The sequence below is a fragment of the Cibotium barometz genome, chromosome 1, assembly GCF_041138505.1.
Source record: "Cibotium barometz isolate CiBa-2024 chromosome 1, ASM4113850v1, whole genome shotgun sequence".
NCBI lineage: Eukaryota > Viridiplantae > Streptophyta > Polypodiopsida > Cyatheales > Cibotiaceae > Cibotium > Cibotium barometz.
The window spans coordinates 25,406,499-25,431,667 of NC_141046.1; the positions used below are offsets into that span (position 1 = coordinate 25,406,499).

A 25,169-nucleotide genomic window follows, 5' to 3' on the forward strand; every position below is an offset into this window, starting at 1 on the left:
TGACTGCAAGCCACCTCAAGACACAGCTCATATAGGCTCATCCTTGAGAGTCGCATGTCTAGTTGTGTGCATGCTCTATGAATATCTCTGATAACATCTATGCAATTCCTTGCATCAATCAAAACAAAAGCAAACATGGCTTGACACATAAGAAACTAGTTTACCTCACACATTTGACTCTTAATGCTTCAGCATGTGGAGTGTGGGAGAACAAAAAGAAATTGAGAAAAAATTTCACCAATGGGTTTGTTAACAATGAATACATTATTTTTACCAACTGCTTTTATCATTTAAATAATGTACAAATTATTCTCTGAAAAAGTCACCCAAAAAAAAAGTGATGAATGAACTCTGTTCAAATCAAAGTGTAAACAATATGAAGGATAGGGGAGACGCAAAGCTCAAAAATAAAAGAACATGCCCCCTTGATCAGTGTTCACAGATTCTCGACTTTGAAAAACCTGCAAAATTTTAAGGAGATTTAGTGAAAACATGGCTCGAAAAATCGGCAAATTCTTTTTTTTTTAATGCCTACAAATTTTTTATATTGAAAATTTTAGGATATGTTGAAAAAACTGCCCTTGACTTAGCATGTTGACAAATGTAATCATGAAGGGGTTGATCAAAACCACTAAAACAAATTTCTGCATCAACTTACAATGGTGGTGCCAGGATGTGACATCAAAATCTCCTGGTTGGGCTTGAGTTCGCTCAAACTGAAAGTTTGTCCTCTATCTCCTCCAAGCTTAGACCTTTTGTCTCAGGCACTTTGAATGTAATAAATACTAACGCAACAACGCCGATGACTCCAAAGGTTGTAAATGTCGCAGCTGTACCAATGGCTTCCTGAAATGCAGAAGAAAGGAAAAACCGACTTAGCTTTTCAACTCAGAAACGTTTTGATACTTCATAGGGCCAGTTTCCACGCATGCTTGAAATAAAAACTGGTTGCAGCTGGGAGAGAAATTAATTAGATAAAGAAAATCGTCCATAATTTGTGTGGTTGCGAGCTCAACACGTAGGGTCCTCCAAGACGCAAGGTAATTGTTACTAAGTGGGTTTACAAAGCATTGAAGCAAAATACAGATCTAATGATACTTTGGAAAAGTACAAGACACGGCTGATTGCCAAAGGATTTGCACAAGTTGAAGGTTTCAACTTTTTGGAAACTTTTGCTCCTACAGCTAGGTTAACCACAATCCGCACCGTTCTTGCATTGACAGCGCAAGGGGAATGGCTTGTTCTCCATATGGATGTAAAATCCACTTTCCTTGACCGGAACCTCGGAACAACCTTTGTGGTTCTCGATTCCAAAACCAAAGTTTGCAAGTTACGAAAGGCAGGTTACGAAAGGCACCCTCTAGGCTGAAACAAGACCCAAATGGCATGGTACTAGATGATTGATGCTTACTTTGTGAGTATTGGTGTCTTACGCAGCCCTTCAGATGCAAATTTATGTTTTTTGTGAGTAGGGAAAGTATATGGTCATTGTTCTCTATGTAGATGACCTCATCTTGACAGGGGATCACTAGAAAAAGATCTCACAAACACAACAAATGCTTAGTGTAGAGTTTGAGATGACAGATCTTGGGTTCATGCATTATTGTTTGGAGATTGAGGTCTGGTAGAAACATTTTCATCTCTCAGCAGAAATATGCAGGTGAGATACTCAAGGCATTCGGCATGACCAAATGCAAGGCAGTTGATACCCCAATGAAGGTCAATCTGAAGATGTCCATCAAAGACACCTTAGACCTTGTGGATGAGACCTTATATAGGAAACTAGTTGGTAGTCTTATCTTCTTGTGTAATACATCTATTTTGTTGTTGGTGTTTTGATGTCATGTGCATGCATAGACATGCTAATCCCAAGCTAATCCTTGATTTGCAACAAATAAAACATTAGGCTTTGCAGCAGCAGCAATTGTCACAGGCTTGAGGAGGGCTAAAAGGTGGACCAGAATCCTTTCAATAGATTTATGAGGTTTTGTACTTCCTGCCGATAGCTTATATATTAATGAGTGTCCATGTGACTGGCCGACAGCAGGTCGACAATTTGATTATTCCCCCAAGAGCCTATAAAAGGCCCTTCTTTTCTCATTCTCAGGAGTACAACATCACCCATTCTGTGAGCAAGACCGTCATGGCTTTTATGACTCAAATTAGGAGGGTGATTTGGATACCAGGCGCTCAATAACACAGTATTTTTTTTCTCTTGGTTTGGGATGCATTTCTTGGATCAATAAGAAACGACCAACTCTTGCACTCTCGTCGACAAAGGCTAAGTACAAAGCTACATGCTTTGCATCATGTGAGGCCTTGTGGCTTAGCAGGATTCTACAAGATATGGGAGTGGTACAGAAGCAGCCTACAACGCTACAATGTGACTGTCACGTGCACGCCCATGCCATGGCTAATCTTCGGCATGAACTCTCTTAATCCCTGGTTAGTGCAGCAATTAGGAGTAGCATCAGAGTCCTCATCAGCATCATCATCAGCATCTTTAGCATCAGCAGAAGCATCAGCATTAGCCCCATCATTAACATCATCATTAAAGGGCTGTCGGCTCGCAGCCAGCACTGTCAGCTGGCAGCAGGCCTATGTACAGCAACCAGTTAGGTGTTCAGATTGTGGGTAGCAAGTGTGGCAAGGCAGCAGACAAAAGCGCATGATTTATCAATAGTTTATTGTCCACAACAGGCCGACTTGTGTTAGCAGCTAGCCGACTGCATCCTCCAGGCTCCAGCATATATATATATAGGCATAATTCAGATTTCAGCATTCAGCAAGTCATTTTCCAGCATTCATTCATTCCATAACATAAGTATAAGATATGTAGAAGGGCCAGGGTCACCCCTATGGGGCTGACCATAGCCCTAAGTCATGTACAAGCATCATGTAACCTTTTTGTACCATATTAATATAGAAAACCCTAACACCCAATCTCTCTCTTCTTCTCTCTCTCCCTCTCTGTCTTAAATAATCATGTGTTAATTAGCATCAATGTTCTTAATCAGGCTTAGGGTTGTGGATTAGTACAGCAAGGCTTCCGTGCATCCAACATTGGTATCAGACCATTCAGGCTCGGCCCACTAAACAATGTCCCAAGGAAGGTGCACAGTTTCCACCAACAGGAATGCAGTATGGTAGCAAAACGAGTGGTATGCAACATGTGAAGCCAGAGGAAGCATTCCCTGAGAGTAGGTAGGCATACCCAGTACCTCATTAAGCTCTCCGATCATTTCCAAAGGCTTAGCAACAGGTATGATCAATTCCAGTAGGTGACCTGACATTGTGTTAAGGGTAAGCGAAAAGCAGGCATGGGGACAGCAATGAACAGATGCTCAATTCTTCAACAAGACTTGGAAGTGGAGATCAGGAGTGAAGGTGTTTAGACAAAAAAATATTAGTCAAAGTCAATAGCAGTTCAAGGTCACTAGAAGTCTAGGGAGGAAGGATGACAGTGTCCACCACGTCATCAAGTTTAGTAGAAGGGAATGTCACGTGCACGCCCGTGCCATGGCTAATCTTTGGCATGAACTGTCTTAATCCCTAATCAGTGCAGCAGTTAGCAGTAACAGAGTCCTCATCAACATCTTCATCAGCATCTTTAGCATCAGCAGAAGCATCAGCATTAGCCTCATCATTAACATCATCATGAGGAGTACAGAAGGGCTGTCAGCTGGTAAACAGCACTCTGTCAGCTGGCAATAGGCCTCTGTACAGCAACCAGTTAGGTGTTCAGATCATGGGCAGCAGGTGTGGCAAGGCAGCATACAAAAGCGCACGATTTATCAATATTTTACTGTCCACAGCAGGCCGACTTGTGTTAGCAGCTAGCCGACTGCATCCTCCAGCATATATATAAGCATAATTCAGATTTCAGCATTAAGCAAGTCATTTTCCAGCTTTCATTCATTCCATAACATCAGTAGAAGATATGTAGAAGGGCCAAGGTCACCCCTATGGGGCTGACCATAGCCCGAAGTCATGTACAAGCATCATAGAACCTTTTTGTACCATATTAATATAGAAAACCCTGACACCCAATCTTCTCTCTCTTCTATCTTAATCATGTGTTAATTAGCATCAATGTTGTGGATCAGTACAGCAAGGCTTCCACGCATGCAACAATGATAGCCAAAGTTGCATGGCCGTTGCTCGGAACCCTGTGTTTCATGCTCGCAAGAAACACATTGAGATTCATTATCATTTTGTGTGTGAGCTCATCGTGTTCACGGAGGTCGAGATGGTCCTCTACCTGACCGACGACAGAGAATTGTGCAAACATCTTCACAAAGTCTCTTAGTAGGATCCAAAGAAGTGGCATCTTCATCGACTCGGCATCAGACCACAGGGGTAGTTCACCTTCAGATGAACATTGAGGGGGGGTGTTGGATATCAATACTCCACCCTCATATTGTATTGTCCAGGCATCGGCTAGCTCATGTTTGCATGATCCCCATTATTAGGAGTAGCCATCGTTAAGCAGCCCGGGTATCCCCATATTCACATGGGGAGGTGGCCTAGGAGGCCACATGGTTTAGAGACGGCTTGGTTTAGATTTCACACATTGTCAAATAGACTACATGTTACACTAGACCATTATCTCATAATGGTCCACACATGGAGTAGTAGGTAGACTTTACTCTTGGATACCCTGTCCTAACGTTGAGGGGCTCGAAGAACGGGACCTAAAATGAGCACTTCGTGATCATGTCATGGCCGCCCCGCGTATACAAGCCAATAAAGAGACACAGCTAGCCACTTCTCCACATAGTTCATCAGTCATCACTATGAGTTTACTCCCTAGCTTCTACTAGAATACAACCTCCGTCTTGGAGGTTCAAGATCAACCATCATCGAAGCTTCCTTCACAGGAGTACACGGTTGTGGGGCTTCACCATCTATTGTATCATCACTTCAGTAATACAATACTCTCCTCTATCTCTCTTATTGTGCAATTTGAGTTTTAAAGTTTTGTGCTATGAAAAATCCTACTTCTTGTGAGTTTTCTCTTATGAAGTGAGCATGTTTATGTCCTTAGCCACCAATACATCAGATCACATGGATGTTGCTATCAGAATTATAAAAACATGTACAGAGTGTCACAAATCCCTAATTTCTCAGGCTTACGATTAAACCTTGTGCATGTACATGGCCATGGATGGGTCACCATTTGACATGTGTGCATGCCAGGTGTTCTGTTGACATGTACTATGGATGGATCCTGAGGAGCCCATTGACATGGCAGGACGTATTTCCATCAGATCACATGGATGTTGCTATCAGAATTATAAAAACATGTACAGAGTGTCACAAATCCCTAATTTCTCGGGCTTAAGATTAAACCTTGTGCACGTACATGGCCATGGATGGGTCACCATTTGACATGTGTGCATGCCAGGTGTTCTGTTGACATGTACTATGGATGGATCCTGAGGAGCCCATTGACATGGCAGGACGTATTTCCAAGCGTCATTAGTAGATGGGGCTTCTTTCCTTGATGAACTCAAATTGAAAGCATAAGTGCTTGTGAATTTGACTTTGATATGTATGTCTAGTTTTGAATGCCTGGGCAATGCCTACTACGCCCCGATGGACAAGTGTGTTGCATCACTTGTTTGCCTAACGAAACATTTGATGGGTTTCGCACGTCATAAGTATTTAGTTTAAAACCTTAATTCATATTGAATAGTTGCCGGTTCGTACAACACTAAATTTTGGGCGGACAAAGTTTTGCCTAAATACATTTGGGCTTTGGGCGTAGGAAACCACCTTATGACTCACAGGGTCAACTCGGGGGACACATGGCACTACTTTCCACACCAGATCACCCCATGCTACCACCACTTCATATTCTCTCTCCTCTCTCTTTTGCTTGGCTAAGAAAAGTAAATTTGAGAGTTTTTGCTCGTACTTCTGAAGGAAAAACCTGTTTGGAGTGCTGAAAAACCTTGGAGCTATAGCTTGCTCTCCTCTACAGGCTTCTACAATCAATTATCTTCATCCTACTCTTAATGGGGAGCAATTTTTATATCTCCATAGCTGTTGGAAAACTGTTTTACAATCCATACTGGCTTTTTTTAGCTGTTGTTCGTCATCTTTTTGATTGTGTGTATTGCCCTCATAGAGAGGAACATTGTCATGTGCTGTTGTCCAAGAATTAGGGTTTGCAAACCCTAATTTCTACAATAGGTCTTAAATCTTGAGGATTCACTACTGAAATATTGGTAAGAATCAAAACTTTCACCTTGCCATTCAATTTCATGTGTTTCATGTACACGATGAAGGCAAAACAATGATTCTACTCTCAGCTGTGAGAGTCCTTTGGGAAAATGAAATGTATGTTGATATGCCTAAGTGCAAGAGGCCATTGACAAGAATGTTCACAGGTGTGAAGCTTCACCTGAGGCTTTGCCACGGGCAAGGTGGTGAATGAATCTAAAACTGGTTGAGCATCTCAGTTCACATGGGGATGGGATCTCATGGTGCTCTCACAGTGATGAAGGGCTAAGGGGTGCCAGTCATTTGGAAGATATTGTTTGCTACTGTCTTCACTTGCATTGTGGAAAGAAGTGGTAGGCTGGGCGTTGGGCTGCCCCCCCCCCACTGATGATGCTTGATGTATTTCACTCCTTAATGGTAATGAAAATGCCAGTTTAAGCCGTGGGGGGTTGGGGTGGGGGGGGGTCCCATGTGATAGGTGTTGTTACGACCTTGTGTTTTTCTCTGGACAACAAAAAGGTGGGGGCACGGACACATGATGGACACTGTGAATTGAGAAGGGAACCCATGTGTGGACAGGCCCAAGTGTGAAAGGGACAAAAAGGGATTTTGAGTTTATAAGGTTTTAAAACCTTAGATGATTTTTAAAATATTATTTACTTTTTGGAAGATGCATTTTTGCTATTGCTTTTAGTTTTTGGAGAAAAGCAGGTGGAGGAGCCTCTTTATAAAGGGAAGGGTAGCGGATTCCGAAGGGTTGTGTCGTGTGGTGGCGAGAAACAAGACATTGGTTTTTCGAGAGGAAACAGGCTTACGGTTTATCGGATACATGTCTTTGGTTTCATGTGGAAAGCATGTCTTTGGATTCATGTGAACTGGTTGTAGTCTTCTCAAGGTTACATGCAAGCTGTGACTATAGGGAAGGACATATGGTTTGGTACATCCCTACTGCTGTTTGGGAAAGGGTTCAAGGGGTCCATGGTAGTGATAAAGAAGACCTTTCAAGTAGGGAGGTGTTGTACATGTGTGCCTTCTCTATGGTATGCTGTGCTGTAATAACGAGAGTTCTCTTTTGGAAGTCTTGGGTGAAACTATAAGGGATCCTATTGATGGAGGATTCTACAAGTTGTACTTTGTACTCAAATTTTGATCAAGTAAAGAAATACCGCAAGGGGCGCCACTACGTTTTGGGGCCAATCGGTGTCCTTGTACTATTTGCAGGAGCATTCTAGCTCCCCTTGTGTGTTTCCTTTTCTAGGTCCCCATGGGTGATGAAGTGTTTTGTGTGCGAGTGTTTGTTCCACCGCCCGTCAAATTTCTGAAGGCCGGTTTCATGGTTCCATTGCCGGAAATCGTCAACTTTCTCAAGGAGGCGAGCCCGTGGTTGTCACATCAAAAGCTTCTACATGAGGAAAGTGAAAAGGAAGTGCAGGAGACAATGCAGGATTGTGTGTCTTTGCGTGTATGAGGTGAAGAGCAAAAGCTAAAGATGAAGCTCAGGAGAAAAGACACCAAGGACAGGAAATAGTGGCCAGGAACAAGAAGCAGTTGAAGTGTTATGGTGCAAAAGATGGGTTGAAGGCTATGACTTTCGACACTTTGTCACCAGTGGTATCTTCACAAAGGCTTCATGGGTTCGGAAGACAGCTTCTTTCTATGTTTAGCACTGGTGATCTACTAGGCTTCATCACGGACTTATGCTTACCACTTGGGTGGAGTGCAAGCAGGTTTTGGGTGCCTGAGGATGTATCAAATGAGGCTCAGACGGAAGTGGAGGAGCTTGATGAGGTTCTTATTCCCGAGCAGATACTATCACATAAGGAAAGAAAGGAACGAGGTAAAGTTTCCCGTCGCTATCCTTTGAAGTTCAAGAACTATTCACCGATGGACGCGAAGTGGATGGAGGAGGGTGACTTAGCATATTCACCTCAGTATTGCAGCTTTATCTTGATGCCTTTGAGTTGGAGCCGACTCTTGCGATGGCTCATTCAAGTTCAGCACAGCATGGGTCTAGAGCATTGCCTGATGCTCAAGAGGGGGGTAGCACCTCCGCTCCCTTGTTACAGACAGGCTCAATTTTCATCTAGGAGTCGCTTGGTGACATCTTTGTATTCACCCGAAGGTACTAAGGTTGATAGTACATCTGCTTATGGGACTTCTATGATATTGTGTACTAGTCACATGAGATCGTAAAGTTGGGTATGGTTCACAGTCGGCTGCACCATGAACTATAACTTCAACTATGGAAAACTCTGTCTACACTTATGGTTAACAGAGATGGTTTTTGCCTTTGGAACTATAGTATTACTGAGGAAGATTGGGACATTGATCCTTGTCATATGGTTCTCTGCTATTTGTGGAGTTGGTCTCCTTTGAAATGGCATGGTTTGGTTGAGCTCAAAGTCTGCAGCGACCTGAGCTAACGCTTCGAGACTCTATGGAGGGCATAAGTCTTGCGAGCAGTCCTAGAGTTGGTTTGGTTCATGGATATATGGATCGAACTCTATGCATACACGTGCGTTCATTTTTTAACCTACATTAATCAAAATCCCACGTTCACTAACGTTTCCAAATGTTAGTGAACATTTCAATCGTTCCAAACGTTTGGATCAGTTCCAAACGTTTGGATCATATCCAAACGGCATTAGGATGCAACCTTGGATTTCATTAACGCTAACAAGCAGATAATTCGTGAAGCAGGCCAAAAAAACAGCATATTTTCTAGAGTTTCCCTTTGTGCCATCTAGAGTTACTGTACAAGAAGAAGTGAGAAGACTTGAAAATGTATTAGATCTCCTTAGAGCATTCAAAATGCTTTTGTCCTCACCATTCCAAGATAAAAAAGGGACGTGGTTGTGCAACCTGAGTGATGGTGAGGTTTGATAGTGCACACAGGCACATTAGCAACACCCATGAGATCGGAGAAAACAGCGCCCGGAGGATGAGAAGGAGCAGAAAAATTCGAGACTATTGAAGCAGGTTCTGGCATCAGACTTGGGCCAGAGATCTGCGTAGACAGGTTGGGTCCAGGTTTGAGGACCTTTTCTGAGCTCAATGGCAGCCCGAACATACACCGAAAGCTTGAAATTTAAGAATGCATGTGCCATGACTACAAGGGACCTGTAAATCATTACAAGAATGTGACCATTTTTGAGGTAAAGTTTAGGGGTGCACATGCAGTAAGACTTGTGAGTTGTAACTGGATTTACATATAAATATATAAAATTATTTCTCAAAAAAAAAGTGCACATACAGATTAGGTGCATTTCTTGAAGGGTTCTCGAGTCCCCTAGGCACTTGCTAGGAACAGGAGCAGCAGTATGTGCACTGTGGACAGCTGTAGAAAGGCAGGTTTCAGCATTGACAAGAAGAGCAAGGATTTTGAGCAAGTTCCTTGAAGGCCTGTTTAGGGACTGGGCATATGAAAAAGCGTACTTAGGTGCTAAAGAGGGGATTATTTTCTTTCTGTTTTGGGTCCCCTAGAGCAAGCCGACCTAAGCAAGCTGATGTATGGACCATTAGCATTCTTTCATGTTGCACACAGAAGATCATCCAACTTTTAGAGAGAATTGTGAGAGAGTTTTCACGAGGAATCACCCTTGCTACCTTTCCTCCCACACATGACAGAAGCTCTAAAGGGTATAGTGTGAGGGTCATCGGAATGGATTTGGGTGTTCCACAGGATGCCTAGACACACTTCATAGTGTCCATCCACAGTTTTAATCTTGATGGAGTCAATCATCAGAGAGTCCATTGGCATGATGATAGCAAACTGTTCAATAGATTTTATATGACCCATGGAAACAGAATCATACCTGCAGGGGAGAGAAGGAAAACGTCACAAGAGCATTTGCAGAAAAATTTATGAGAACCGCAAAACTCGAAGCCCACCCTCGCGTTCTTAATGGAAAAATCTCCGAAAGCAGAAGCCATCCTATTGGTCCAAAGGAAACCTGGAGAAACCCCAACGTGCATAACAGTCAATATAATCACACGCATGATGAAACTTCTGCAACCAGAAACCTTGAGACACCCGTGCATGAAAACGCACACAGACACACACACGCACACGTGCATGCGTACACTCTCACACATCTGCACACATAATGGAAAAATCTCCGAAAGCAGAAGCCATCCTATTGGTCCAAAGGAAACCTGGAGAAACCCCAATGGCACAACAATCGATATAATCACATGCATGATGAAACTTCTGCAACCAGAAACCTTAGAGCCACACGAGCATGCAAACGCGCGCAGACACACACGCACACGTGCATGCGTACACACTCTCTCACACATCTGCACACATCCATAAGTGTGCATGCACATATCTGCACATAAGCACGCACACACAGAAGCCATGCATGAAAGCATAACTGCCAACTGCTCATTTGTTCAACCAAAAGGGAATCCCATGTAAATCAGTCATCAGCTTTGTTTGTACAGACGTAGGTGTTTTTTATTTGTTTTTATAGCAATTCCCAACAAAGATCATATTCAATAGGTTACCTGGTAGGCGCCAACATAAAGAAGCAAGGCGATGATTGCCAGAGCTGAAGCCCCTGGCAGAAATGCATAATATGATGCTAGAAGAAAGAGAGACATGGTCTGCAGATAGAAAGTAAGAGAAGTGTGTTACTATGACTGAGATAAAATGGGAACTCCCCCACCCCCCACCCCCCCACAAAAATAAAATAAAAAATAAAAATTGTACTATCTTACCAAGATTCCCACACCTCCAATCAGCAATGGCCTTCGACCTAGCTTATCGACTTTCCAAACTGCAATCAGTGTCATCAAAATCTGTACATACACTAACAGGTATAATGAATCTAATTAACAAACACAAAATGCTGACACAACAAATTGCTATTATCATAGATATAGTTGCCATCAATAAAGAAAGCCTCTACAAGTCATAAACAATTTCATTGAGAAAAACGTGGAGTGCAAATATTTTCACAAAAAAAGGTCTATGATTAGTCACAAAAGCTCATAACCAGAAATCCTTCTTACACTGGCCACCATTATCCTAACTCAACACAGAATGAAGCCAGTTTCCATGTCACCCATGAGTGCATGTGTGAATGGCATCAGAGATATCAGATGTAGCAGCAGCCAAAGCCTCTACATCTAATAGTACCCATATTTTTCTTTAAAAAAGGGGGACAGGCGCTGCTGAAGTGACGACGTACTGAAGTGACGTGAACCTGCGCTGCTGCCCCTGCCTGCCCTCTGTTGCCTCCGCCTGTTTCTTTGCTGCTCCCGCCTGCCTCTGCTGCCTTCGCCTGCCCATCTGCTGCCTTCGCACCCCCCTTCGCCTGCCCAACTTCTGCCCTTCACTAGCTTTTCAGTCCCCGCCTGCCCTTCAGCTACCCCTGCTAGCCCCTCTGCTGCCCACTGCCTGCCTTCACCTGCCCCTTTTGTTGCCCCCGCCAGCCCCCCTTTTGCTGCCCCGCCTGCCCTTCAGCTGCCCCCATCAGCCCCTCTGCTGCCCCCCGCCTGCCTTCGCCTGCCCCCTTTTGCTGCCCCACCTCCCCCTTTGCTGCCCGCCCCCTGCCTTCTTCAGTCCCCGCCTGCCCCTCTGCTGCCCCCGCCTGCCCCTCTGCCCTTGCTTCCCCAGCTGCTCCCCGCCTTTGCCCCCCTTCCTCTGCTCCCGTTTTCCCAGCAGCTATTTTATCTGGATTCAAGTCGGCCGCGCACTTTTCTTGATTGGTCTTATGGCTTTTTCTGCCGCAGCCAATCTCTCATCACCCCCACTGGCTAGGAGAATCATCAATTTTTCACAAGACGAGCTCACCTCTCTTCAGCACAACATTGACCTTGAGGTCCAGACTACCCTTGTTGGGAGAGTTTATGGTTCCCACCCTTCTCGTTCACAGGCCCGTGAATGGCTTCTAGCAACTCTCCCTTCAGAGATGATTGTGCACTTTCAGGATACTCATTTACTTGGTCGAGGCTTCTTCCAGGTGGACTTTCATTCTTCAGAAGCTACTTCTCAGGCTTTGGCTAGCAGCCCCTTTCCTCTTGGTCCTAGGAAGATTTTCTTCTTTCAGTACCAGATGGGCTTTGATCCAGTGGTGGAGGATCAACGCCTTACCCCAGTCTCACTACAGTTCCCTGCTCTTCCTCGGTCCTATTGGAAGCTTTAGCCTTCCATAGGGGCATCCTTTGGCCAGGTTCGAGAGGTACCAATCCTCCCAAGCTCTCCCGCCTCAGCTTCCGCCGCCGTTACCGCCACTCTTGATGGTGTACCCCGGGTCCTTGTGCTTGTTCCTGATCCATCGATTACTAATGATCATGTTATGCTTTAGAGACCTGACGGATCTCATTTCCGCCAAAGGATGGAGATTGCAGGCATACCTAACCACAGTGTCGGATTTGTCGTCGACGGGGTCACATTGCTGGAGACTGTCCTAGATCGAGGGGCCATGCTAGGAGGCGGCGTGGTCCTGCCCATCAGAGGCCTTCTGCAGATGCCGAGACTCCAGCTGCTCCTTTGACACAGCAGACCACACAGCGTTGGGTTGTGGTTAGGAATGGCAGGCACCCTCGGACCCCCGTACCTGCCCCTTCACCCACACTCCCTGGGGAGCACCCTAACCCCTATGCAGCTCTTGCCTCACAGGATGTTGATCCTTTTTTGGAGGATGAGGCCTTGCAGCCACATGATCTGGATCCCTCACAGGAGGATGCTGCATTACAGTTACAGGATGATTGCACCCTTGAGGACGATGTTGCACATTCGCATTGTCATGGTACCTCTCCAGTTCTGAGGACTAGCCCTGGCTTTTCCCCTAAGTGGGAGAGAGAGGTAAGGTTTACATCGTCAGATTTTCCCTCCCTTACCTGTGCGAGACGTACTTCCGCCTCTAAAGGGGGTCTTTTCACTACTTTTTGGGATGAGATTGGGGCTGAGATAACATCGGCTTTGCAGGAGATGTGGGACACAGGTTCTATGCCTTCTTCTCTCTCACTGAGGGGCTTATTTATCTTATTCCTAAGAGCGGGGATAAAACATTGATTGGCCAGTGGAGACCTATCACCTTACTTGGGACTGCCTATAAGATTCTTGCTAAGGCAGTGAGCATCAGATTGCAACCAATTTTGCAGGATGTTATTCATGATACCCAGAATGGATTCTTACACGACAGGAGCATCTTTGATAACATTTTCTCGTTTTGGGAGGCTGTCGAATGGGCTAAAGCGAGCAATCAGTCCTTAGCCATTCTGCTCTTGGATTTTGAGAAGGCCTATGATAGAGTGGATTGGGACTTTCTTGAGGGTACGCTTAGTCATATGGGCTTCTCTCAGAGATGGATCAAGGGAGTTTCATGCATGTATCGTGATGCCCACAATAGAGTTCTTGCTTGCGGTGATAGAGGAGAGCGGTTTCAGATTTCTCCCTCAGTACGACAAGGCTGCCCATTAGCCCCTTTATTATATATCATAGTTGAGGGTACTCTTAGTCATATGGGCTTCTCTCAGAGATGGATCAAGGGAGTTTCATGCATGTATCGTGATGCCCACAGTAGAGTTCTTGCTTGCGGTGATAGAGGAGAGCGGTTTCAGATTTCTCCCTCAGTACGACAAGGCTGCCCATTAGCCCCTTTATTATATATCATAGTTACAGAGGCCATGAGCATCTTTCTCCGCTCCACTGCTGGTATTTCAAGATTGAGGTTGCCTCTTCGTAGTCATCATGAGGAGTTGGTTGACTCTGAGTTAGCTGATGACACAACCCTGTTTTTGGAGGCTTCACATATATGCTTATGTTCCTTCCGGTAGCACTAGAGGAGTTCTGTTTGGCAGCAAGGGCACTCATTAATTGGCACAAATCTCTTGGTTTTTGGGTTAGTGATTCACCGAGAGTTGATTGATGTACTGCTAGATATTTGGGATGCCAAGCTGGGATTGATATTTCTCCTGCACAGTAGTTTGCTTCGGTACTTATGAGTATCCGGAAGAAGCTCCTCCATTGGAGCTCCAGGAGATTAGATTTAGCCTCCAGAGCTTTGGTGGCTAATCAGGTTTTGCTTGCCTCAGCTTGGTTTATTGCCTCTTGTTGGTGCTTCTCTCGTGCGTGCATTGGCCAATTACGGAGTTTGAGCCGCAATTTTCTCTGGTCGGGCTTGGATGGCGCCTCAGACACTCGTGCCAGGGAGCCTGGCTCACAGTTCTTCAGCCCAAAAGAGAGGGGGGCTTGAATATTATCGATCTGGATGTTCAATACATGGCGTTGCTTTGCAAACTTGCGGTCAGAGGTTTCCTACTGGGCACTGAGCCTTGGAAGGATTTTTTCTTGTCTCAGATTTTCAAATGTACACCCAAGGTCGGGAGAGATTGGATGCCCAACACACGTTTTTTGTTCACAGAGGCTGATATTAGGGCACCATCTTCCCCTCTTATTGCAGCCATTGTCAGAGCATGGAGAAGCATGAGATATTTTTTGCGACAAAGGCTTCCTAGGTCTTTGGACGAGGCTGACCGACAACCTATTATGCGGAACAAGTTCATTAGTGATGAGGCTGGTCGGCCACTTGGTGCATCTCGTTATATGCAATGGTCAGGATGGGAGAGATGCGCATACACAGTTCTTGCTTGGAGGACCTTTAAGAGTCTTCCGGAGGATCGGAGAGTTGCATCCACTCAGCATCTTAGGGGCTCTCGCATTCGTATTGATCAGATTGATGCAGCTATTCCGCATGAGTGGCTTTCTGGGACCTTTCACGGAGACTATCATCCGAGTTGGCTGGGAGTTTTTCGAGGATAGGCATACCTCTGCAGGTCATTGCTCTGTCAGGCCAGGAGGATAGAGATTTCCTCATGTATTCTATCATGCCTGATGGGAGATTGAGGAGATGTAGTATGGAGAAGATCATACCAAACACTAGGCTTAGTCCAGTGAGGATTGTTGGTCGCTCGGGGAAGCACTGGTTCATTGACCCTTCTCCTCAGATAGTGACTCATGGCTCTTGGTGTTTGTGGCTATATGGTGACAGTCCTATCAGATATCTTCAGTGGGATCCAGGAGAGTGGGAGCGGATTGATGCCTTCGATCCTTTGAAAAGCGCATACACAGTTCTTGCTTGGAAGACCTTTAAGAGTCTTCCGGAGGATCGGAGAGTTGCATCCACTCAGCATCTTAGGGGCTCTCGCATTCGTATTGATCAGATTGATGCAGCTATTCCGCATGAGTGGCTTTCTGGGACCTTTCACGGAGACTATCATCCGAGTTGGCTAGGAGTTTTCTCGAGGATAGGCATACCTCTGCAGGTCATTGCTCTGCCAGGCCAGGAGGATACAGATTTCCTCATGTATTCTATCATGCCTGGTGAGAGATTGAGGAGATGTAGTATGGAGGAGATCATACCAAACACTAGGCTTAGTCCAGTGAGGATTGTTGGTCGCTCGGGGAAGCACTGGTTCATTGACCCTTCTCCTCAGATAGTGACTCATGGCTCTTGGTGTTTGTGGCTATATGGTGGCAGTCCTATCAGATATCTTCAATGGGATCCAGGAGAGTGGGAGTGGATTGATGCCTTCGATCCTTTGAAAAGCCTTCCTTTTTTCAGTTTCACTGTTCGGAATGCCAGGCTTCTCCTCACTCAACAGATGCATAGGATCCCTACTCTCAAGCCTCATTGGGAGAGCTATGATATTTCTCCAATGATACAGCGCAAATATTGGCATAGACTTTGGCACTCATACAGAAGGAGCCAGATCTCTCATTTCTTTTGGTTATTCTTACATGGTGGTCTCCCCACCAATCAGTGGAGATCAGTTTTCGGTGTAGCACCTTCCTGTCCTAGATGTGCGGCAGATTCTGAGTCCGTACAACATTGTCTATGGGGGTGCAACATTGCAGAGCAGATTTGGGGTCCTATAGCCCAACTTATGGGCAAATTGAGTGGCCGAGCCATGCATGTGACTTGGGGGGCAGTTGCTTGTCTCTCCCAGTCCGGTCCGCAAGTTTTTTACGAGGGCAGTGGTACAGATTCTGTTTTTTTCATTCGTAGAGGTATTGCCCAGCATGGTCTATTGCAGGATGTTCCTCACTCTCATTATACACCCCCTAGACAGAGGATTGACACCAGTTGGGAGATTATTGCCAGTATTACAGCATGGCAGATCTGGAGAGCTAGATGCACGGAGGCTATTGAGGGTGTCCACATTTTTGGGTCTCAGTGCATTAGTACTATATGGGGTGATATCATCCACACTCCTATGGCTACTTGGGCTCGCAATCAGGGACCCTCTCGTTCTGCGCAGGCGAAGCGTGTGATATTTATGCGGGAATGGGACCATGGCATCTTCTTTTCCTCTAGTACCACAGGTCTTACATGGCATCATGATGCTCCTCAGTGGTTGAAATCACCTTCCATATTGGGGTGATTCTATTCTCTTCCGGCTTATAGCTGTGATTGTTGTATGTTTTTCTCATACTTAATAGAAGTCTCTTTCTGGAAAAAAAAAAAAAAAAGCCTCTACATCTAGCACCTTCATGGGCTGGAGATGCTATGTGATCAGAATGCTTGATGGACTTCCTTTAATAGAAACTCTTGTTCATGCATGCAGCAGCAACAGTCCAACATAGATCAAACCTTAAAACTGGTGATCCTGAAAGGTAAGCTGCTGGACCTGATTAAACCCAAACTAGCTGTGATGATCTCCTACTGCTGACTTGCATTTATGTGGTAAGTCATTTGGGTTTGGAGGTGTACTCATCAATATAGAAGCCTTTTGGGTGTCCCTGTCAAAACTGATATGACCCTTGTGCTTAGGCAAGGATCCGAGGGTCAAGGAAAAGGAAAAGGAAAAGCAAGGACCTCAAGAGCAAGCTGTCCGAAGAAGAGCTATTTTGGAGGTGTACACTGCCACTCCCAAGCTGTGAGAGAGACCTCCGCTTGACCTCCGCTTGACATAAGAAGCTGAAGGAAAGTGGGAATATGGGCCATGGCAAACTGCTAGGGGTGTATGCAGGGGTTACCCAAGAGGTTGTTCCAGTCAGCACATGGGACATGATAGGAGGAGAAAGTGTCTGGTAAGAGTGGAGGACACGATCATGGGTATTTAATTGAAAGGAGATACATCACCCTTATGCCATTGTCATTGATTTCTCTTTTATTTTTTTCCCAAAATTGCAACTACATGTTCTTGAAATTTCGAGCTAGCACTCCTGCGAGCAAGAAAGACAATGAGTAGAAACGACTGACCTAAAAAAACGTAGAAAGGAACTTTTTTCAATTTCCAAAGCCACTGTAAAACCCTTGTGCAAGACTTTGAAAAGTATGGTACAGCTTAAAACTGCATGAAATGGATTTAGGAGCAGCTATCACTGTAAATGGAAATCTATGCATGTTTTCTCAAGCATTAAACATGAAAAGCAAACCCTGCTACTTTTAAGAGGAAGTAGAGAACTTCTGCACCTTGAAAAAGCCAAGAATAACAGAAACTCTTGCAGCATCTGAGGCACCAGAAAATCCTGCAGTCTGCAACCATTAAATTGCTAAAATTTAGTGTGACAGAAAACGCCACAAACTCCAACGCTTCCATTAGATAGAATAAGGATACACAACGTATTCATATACATATATGTATATGTACATGCATATGCATATGCTATATATACGTATACCTATATGCATATGTATATCACATGCATATGCACATATATGCATAGATGTATACACATATATACATTAGACAATAATTTCTCTCAGTCATAAGAGCATAATACCTGGAAAATTTTTGAAGCATAATAAAGCACACTTGGTTGCCCAGTGAACTGACATTTTGTCGACAAGACTAATGTTAGTTTTTTCTTCTGCATAACATGCTTAAACAAAAAAGAATGCATTTATTCAAGAATCATGTGTGCTACAAACCTGCTGAAATAAGACGAGGCCAACACCAATGGTGAGGGCTTTCAGACTGGTACCCTTGAAAATTTCGAAAATGCTAACTTCGTCTCGGACAAATTGCAGCGACTGCAGGATTTCATCCAGTTGGCTCTGAATGTCATCTTCACTGGCATTTTTTCCCATCAGCCTACGGATCGCCACCGCAGCATCCTCTTGTGATGACTCCATGCTTGCTTTGCCTTTGCATGCACAAAGCAGGATCCAACGTGGAGATGGAGGTAACCAGCACATGCCCAAGGCCATTATCAGAGCTATAGGTGCACCAGCACCATACATGATTCTCCATCCACCCACTATGCCTATTGCTAGGTAACCAATGAGATACCCGAGCTGTCAAAGAAAGAAACCATAGTCAATATCAGAGAGAGCAACGGAAAAGCAACTTGCCTTCAAATCTTCCCCTACAACTCACCAGCATGCCAAAAACTATCAAAGCCTCTTTCATAGATATGAGTGTCCCTCGAATCTCCATAGGACAAGTCTCTGCAATGTACAAAGGCCCCCCATGCATTGTCTGGCACAAACAAGGTCGAGTCATAAACCAATAAACTACAAGTATGAGGTATCAATCCATGCAGTAAAATAAATGAACAGGCCGCCCTACATGGAATAGAAGCAGATGACAAATGAGAAATGTTGCCTACATCCAGCATCCATAAAATGTGGTTCAAGAGAGCAAATAGGCTTAAGTACCAGGGTAGGGCAAGTGCATACTGGTGATGGGATATTGCAGTACCTGGAGGCAAATGCATGTGCGAATGCAGGGCATTATGGAACAAACATGGAGCAAGAGGATTGTTGGAGACAAATGTTCTCTTACCATTTATCATTGTATGGGGTTCCAAAGTCAAAGGGTAAGCATGTAGCCAAAGTGTGTAACTGTGTGTGAACAGCCTCTAAGGCAGATATTATGTGAGTGTGTGTGCAAGCAATGTTGTCATAGCCCATGCCATGTGTCATTGTATGTGTGTGTGTGTGTGACTTGTCAAAAGATAAGGCTTATGCCTACAAAAAACATGTACTTGGTAGAGGCTTCATATCAATCTAATCTTCATTGTGTCGTGCAATACTGGTCCTCTCTCTCTCTCTCTCTCTCTCTCTCTCTCTCTCTCTCTCTCTCTCTCTCTATATATACACACACACACACACACACACACACACACACACAGCCATGGTGTTCACCTTTCACCCACCATAGCTGTACCTGCCTAACCATAACCCTAATCAGCTAATGGTGTCAGAGCTACACCTGTACTGCTGCTCCTGCCATCGTTGAAGCTACTGCCTGCACATGCGTCTGCTGGTCACCGACTTCATCTTCATCCTCATCCACTACAACCAGCATCGCCAAGTGCTAGCGGCCTGCCCAGTCAACAGCAAACCACCTGTCTACCTACTGTGCGACGGCCTGCCCAGTCAACATCGAACCGCCTGTCTAACTGCTGTGCGACGGTCTCTAGCGCTGCCCTCTGCAAATGGCGCCATCTGTGGGAACACTGTCGACTGCACAACAATGCTACACCTGTGAACGACGCCGCCCCCTCTAAACATCGCCGCCTTCTCAACGTCACTAGTGGCACCCCATTGCCTATTAAGACTTTAAGCCTTAACATAAGTCTTAAAAAAGCCTTATTATAAGGCCTAATAAAAGCATTAAGCATAAGGCTTATCAAAGCCTTATTAAAAAGGCTTTACATATAAATTCTCAAAAGTGCTTTCAGCCTTATTTTTAGTATTTTTTGAGCATCCAAATTGTGAACAAAGTATGTACATGACTTGATTTATGAAAGGCACTCTTCTTCAATTCCCTATGGAGGGGCATTCCAAAAGTGAAAAGGTCTCCTACAACGTTTTCGATTAAGGGGGGAAATTGTGTGAAGTGATTTTGTAAAGGATTTAGACACTACTCTTGATCTACAAGCCAAGAGTAAGACCTATCCTCATCGTTAATCATGACTACTCAAGCAAAAATCAACAAATTTGAAGGAGAAGGCTTCCACACCTGGCAAACAAAGATCAAATTCACCCTTATGAGAAAAGGGATACAGAATGTGGCAAATGGAAAAGAGAAGAAGACAACAACTTGGGAAGGAGAAGTTGGCTTGGCTAATCAAAGACAAGAAGGCCCTTGCTATCATAGTCTCGGGGTTAAGTGACTCATACATCCACATTGATGGGTGTGACACATCGCATGAGCCTTGGATGCTCCCTCCAAGTTTAGCTTGTTGATAAAGTTTTTTGAACTAAAAATGAATCCAAAGGACTCTCTTCCTTCACATCTGAATTAAATGAAAAGCATGCTAACATAGTTGGCACGCATCAAGATTGCCATTAACGAAGACATTGCAATTACAGTCTTACTTAAAAGTCTTCAGATAAAGAGTATGGTAACATTGTTACCACTTTTACCAATCTACCGACATCAAAATTAGTGAATATTGAAGCTTCTCTCTTAGAGGAGGAAAGAAAGATCAAGCAAAGAAGCTCAATCTTCAATGAAGGTGGGGCTTACTTCATGAAGCAGAAATAGAAGGATAGCTAGTAGTCTTTTTTCCAGTGTTTTATTTTTCTGTTTTACCACGATCAGTGTAACACTTGGATACATTGTAACACCCTTTTTGTCTCATAGACCCTAGAGATCTTTTGAAGACGTTGATAAAAGTCTCTCTCTCTCTCTCTCTCTCTCTCTCTCTCTCTCTCTCTGTGTTCGAATCTCACTCCCGTCGGATAGATCATATTTGGTCTCTTGGGATTGTTCCTACGACATTAAAAAGGGCTTCTTCTTCTTCTTCTTCTTCTTCTTCTCTCTCTCTCTCTTTGCGCCATGGCGTGACCCTCAGCCCCACTGCTGATCACGCCTCGTGCAGGTGGCCATCTTCTCTCTCTGTTTGTGCTTCCCACTTAGCTTCGCACTGCTCTTCGCCATCTTCTCTCTCTTCGCGCTGCCCACCTTGCTTTGCACTGCTCTTCACAGGCCCAGCGCTACTCTGTGCGTACGCTGTCCGCCTAGCTTTGCACTGCTCTGTTTATCCAGGCAACCACCCACCCTTGCTCAAGCCCCCAAGGCAGCAACTAGGGGGAAATAGCCACAATGAATCTGTAGGAGCTGGAGGCATACATCAAGACAATGGAGAACAACACGAAGCAGTTGTTGGGCGGACAGAAGAATGTGCTGGACAGGGTCCTAAACCAACATGAAAACAGTTGAAAGGCCTCCGCAAGGAGTTACAGGGCAAGAAGAACAAGATTGAAGAATTGGCAGCACAGGTGAACCACCAGGAGGAGGTGATTCAGATGTTGAAATGGCTCAGTGAGTCCATGGTATCATTGTACCACTTATGGTCTCATAGACCCCTGAGGTCTTTTGTAGATCTTAATTTCTTTCTCTCTCACACACACACACACCCCCCTTGCAAGCTAAATTGTGATTTTTCAGAAAAGAGACTTCTATTAAGTAATATAAAATCATACAAAGGAAGATCTCAAACCAAAAGGTAGGGAGATCTCAACCAATCGGGGGCTCTATGCTGTCAAATCCAAAAACATTTAAGAAATCACTGTTTGGTGAGAGCAGATGGGCCAATACACTTACCATACCGATTCCAAATCCATAAACCAGTCGTCCAACAAGTAGAACTGCAAAGTTGGGAGCTGAAGCCATCAATATTGATCCAAGGATGTAGAAGAATGAGGCACCAATGAGCTCCCTTCGACGACCTTCAAAGTTTCCCAAAAACATATTTTTAGAATTTTCATGTACATACACTGCTAACCAATAGTTATGCAATGTTAAGACTTTTCCACTCAATTTACCTACTTATACATAAAATAAAACAGATATCACTCAATTAGAGCAAGAGAAAACCTAGGAAATCCGATACACTAAAGGCCAAAACAGACCCCATGAATGCACCATAAAGTGATCCGCTTTCCTGCATTAATGCCAATAGAATGTTATTGCAGCAATAGATTACCTTAATACACGTAATTGTGAACACAACATCCAGGTTTAACGAGTTACCACAAACCCGATTTCCACTGATGTAAGATCATACCAATCCACTCCACTCAAATTTGGAGACTGCATGACAACATGACAAGGACAGATCATCTACAATCATAAATTCCACTGTGCTGATATTCTGAACATTGCAAGGATTTGAAGAAAACCTCAAGCATCTGTGCATCACCAAAAGAAATAAAACATGTGGCACATGGCGCAACAAAGACATTCAGAGGCCATTCTTCTGCAACCTTCTTAGAATGGTATAGCCCAACAAAGACATTTTGCACAAGAATCAGGATGCAAACACACTTGCTTTAACAAATACATGGCAAGCCTTCCACTCTTGTAGGAAACCCATTGGCCACAGACTTCCAACACACATTGCCCATGCATGTCAAGGGTCGATACAAGGAAAGTAAGCCATCATCAAACTGAGGCTTCATACTTTCTGCCTCCCCTAGAAAGAGGTATCATTTTTCCATTTTATGTGCTTTAAATCACCAAGGCTTCAACCTCTACCTTGACTGTGAGCTACCTAGGTCCTACACGCTAGACGGGCTGCCCCCACAGACCACACAACAGCCCAAGGAGTAAGTAGCAGTGCAGGCTTCCAAGCTGGTGGGTAGGTTGGCTAGATGATACAGGCAGTTACGGGCAGGTACAGCAGGTTGGACAGGTGTGGACAAGGCTAGTGGCCATGGGTGCCTGGAGGAGGAGGTGCCTAGAAGCCTAGAATAACTCCACCTCCCCTAAGATCTCTCACTTGACTCACCTAAAAGGTGATGGCTAGAATCAGGGAGTCGCCTACTTGACCTACACACAATAATCAAGTAAAAACAAGAGTTTTCTAACCTTAGACCACTTATTCTAAGGTACCATTAAGAATTTCCCACGAGGGTTTGCACTAAGGATGGATGCTAGATCACATATTTTCTAACACCCTCCCATCAAGCATCCATACCACAGGGGGTGTGCTTGAATCAAGCCTACCACTAAGATAAACCACTAAGACATCACTAAGATAAAAACGCCCCACGGGCTATAAAATGGCATACATAGCAACTGCTAGAATAATGTATCAAAAAAGTTGGCCACCTCCTTTGGCTGCTTGGCCTTGCCCTTCTCTTTCTCCTCTTCCTCCTTCTTCCTTTTGAAGCAATCCTTGATGATGTGTCCCTTCTTTTTGCAATAGAAGCAACACCGAGGAGCCTTGGTCTTCTTTGTCCTTGACTGTGGCAGAATAGGCATGCTCTACTCGAACTTGTGTTGAAGGAGCTGAAGCCTTGGAACCCTCCATGTGGGTTTTCTCTAGAATGAGTGTAGAAGTCACTGAGGTAAGAGCATGATTTGTTTTATTTGCTATCACTAAAACACGCTACTCATAACAAGGAGGCATGCTAGAGAGCAACACATAGATGGTCTCCTCTTCATCAATGGTACCACTTAGTTGATCAATCATACATCTAATATCATTGACATGAGAAGCAACACTAGTTTTGTCATCCTTTTCCATCCTATAAAGTTTCTTCCTTAAGAAAAACCTGGTAGCTGCATTGGTTTGCCCAAAAATAGATTTAAGCCTAAGCCACGCTTCATTAGACGTCTTTGCTAAGCTCACCTAATGAATTTGGCTATCACCTAGCCCACAAATGATGAGGGATAAAGCTTTGGAGTCTAGATTGCTCCATTTGGTAATAAGATATGGTCTCTATTTGGCCTCTTTTTTAGTGCCATTGACCACTCTCCCCACGTCTTTCTCTATAAGACACATTTGCATTTTGATGCACCAAGTATGGTACTTGGATCCATCAAATTTGTGTATTTTATCAAACATTTTTCCCACCATATTTGCCATGGTACTCAACCTCTCACACACACACAATGTTCCCAAAGAACACAAATGGGAAAGTCCTTTATAGCTTTAGGACTTTACAATGGAGCTAGTTATTACAACAAGAAAACTTTACTCAAGAATCCCTTCACCAAAAAGATGAAGATGAGTGCATAGGTACTTTGACCAACCAAAGTAATTTGACTTTGCTTTGGTCTTGAACTTTGTCTTTAAACCTTTGGCTAATGCAATTTGAGCTTTGGTTTTAGTGTGTAAAATTTTTGGCATTGTGACAAACACATGGAATACACACTAAGAGAGCGGCCCTTTATAATGTGGAGGGCTTTACAAAGATTGATGTAATGCTTGTATTAACGAAGGCATTCATAGAATTTCACTTAGAAAGCTTTTAAACATTAGAGTGTGAGATGGGTATTTAAACCTTTGCTTGAATCATGCACCCATCGTGCCTTGAATTATGCACGCACCTTAGGGTGGTAGGATCTGCCAAAATCTTAGAGTGTGAGATGGGTATTTAAACCTTTGCTTGAATCATGCACCCATCGTGCCTTGAATTATGCACGCACCTTAGGGTGGTAGGATCTGCCAAAATCTTGCTGCTCTCCACCACCTTGAAGCTTTTGATCTGCTATGCCGCCATGCCCCTTTGCAAATACTTGCCTTTGCTACGCTCAATGGTGGCTCTCTGTAGCTGGGGATTAGTTGCACACAGAACTATGCTTATTGCTGTAGAGACCCACCCTCTGCGTGGAACACAACCACGAGTGCTGCAAAGTAATGCACAAAAAATGGCCTTGCTACTGTTGGTGTTGGCAGCTACAAGAAGCTAAACACACTCAGGAAGCCGCCTTGAAGATGCCCACTCAATACACAGTATGTAGCCACTCTTGCTGCATCAGAGAAAGCTTGACGCCTGCTGAGAGCTGTGCCAAGAATTGGGCCGTTCAGTACTGAAGACAAGCTAGCTATGACCTGAGGTTTTTTTTTTGGGGCTGAGTATCACGATCTTCACATTGAGCTTATTCTGACAACTAGATGCGTTGGTTATACTGTTTCCAGGAGACCCTCCCTGAAGCTGAATATTGCGCCAGAAGAATAACAGCTTCAACCAAAGATTGAGCTCAAGAATGAGCTGAGCATAGAGCTATCTTCTTCAGTT

At 44.3% G+C, this 25,169-nt stretch overlaps 1 protein-coding gene across 1 annotated transcript in view; it reads right to left on the reverse strand.

The window, feature by feature from the left end:
• Nucleotides 1-222: 222 nt before the first annotated feature.
• The window catches only part of LOC147641784 (D-xylose-proton symporter-like 3, chloroplastic), a 31,922-nt gene continuing 6,975 nt past the window's right edge, over nt 223-25,169 (reverse strand). The window contains exons 3-14 of the mRNA XM_086799690.1: nt 22,174-22,233; nt 22,018-22,084; nt 21,745-21,869; nt 18,565-18,666; nt 18,117-18,482; nt 17,969-18,016; nt 17,658-17,720; nt 10,951-11,031; nt 10,738-10,836; nt 10,044-10,181; nt 659-846; nt 223-461 (exon numbers count right to left, since the gene is read on the reverse strand). Of these exons, the coding sequence (XP_086655816.1) occupies nt 712-846; nt 10,044-10,181; nt 10,738-10,836; nt 10,951-11,031; nt 17,658-17,720; nt 17,969-18,016; nt 18,117-18,482; nt 18,565-18,666; nt 21,745-21,869; nt 22,018-22,084; nt 22,174-22,233 (1,284 nt within the window). The 3' untranslated portion in view covers nt 223-461; nt 659-711. The remainder of the gene's footprint in view (nt 462-658; nt 847-10,043; nt 10,182-10,737; nt 10,837-10,950; nt 11,032-17,657; nt 17,721-17,968; nt 18,017-18,116; nt 18,483-18,564; nt 18,667-21,744; nt 21,870-22,017; nt 22,085-22,173; nt 22,234-25,169) is intronic.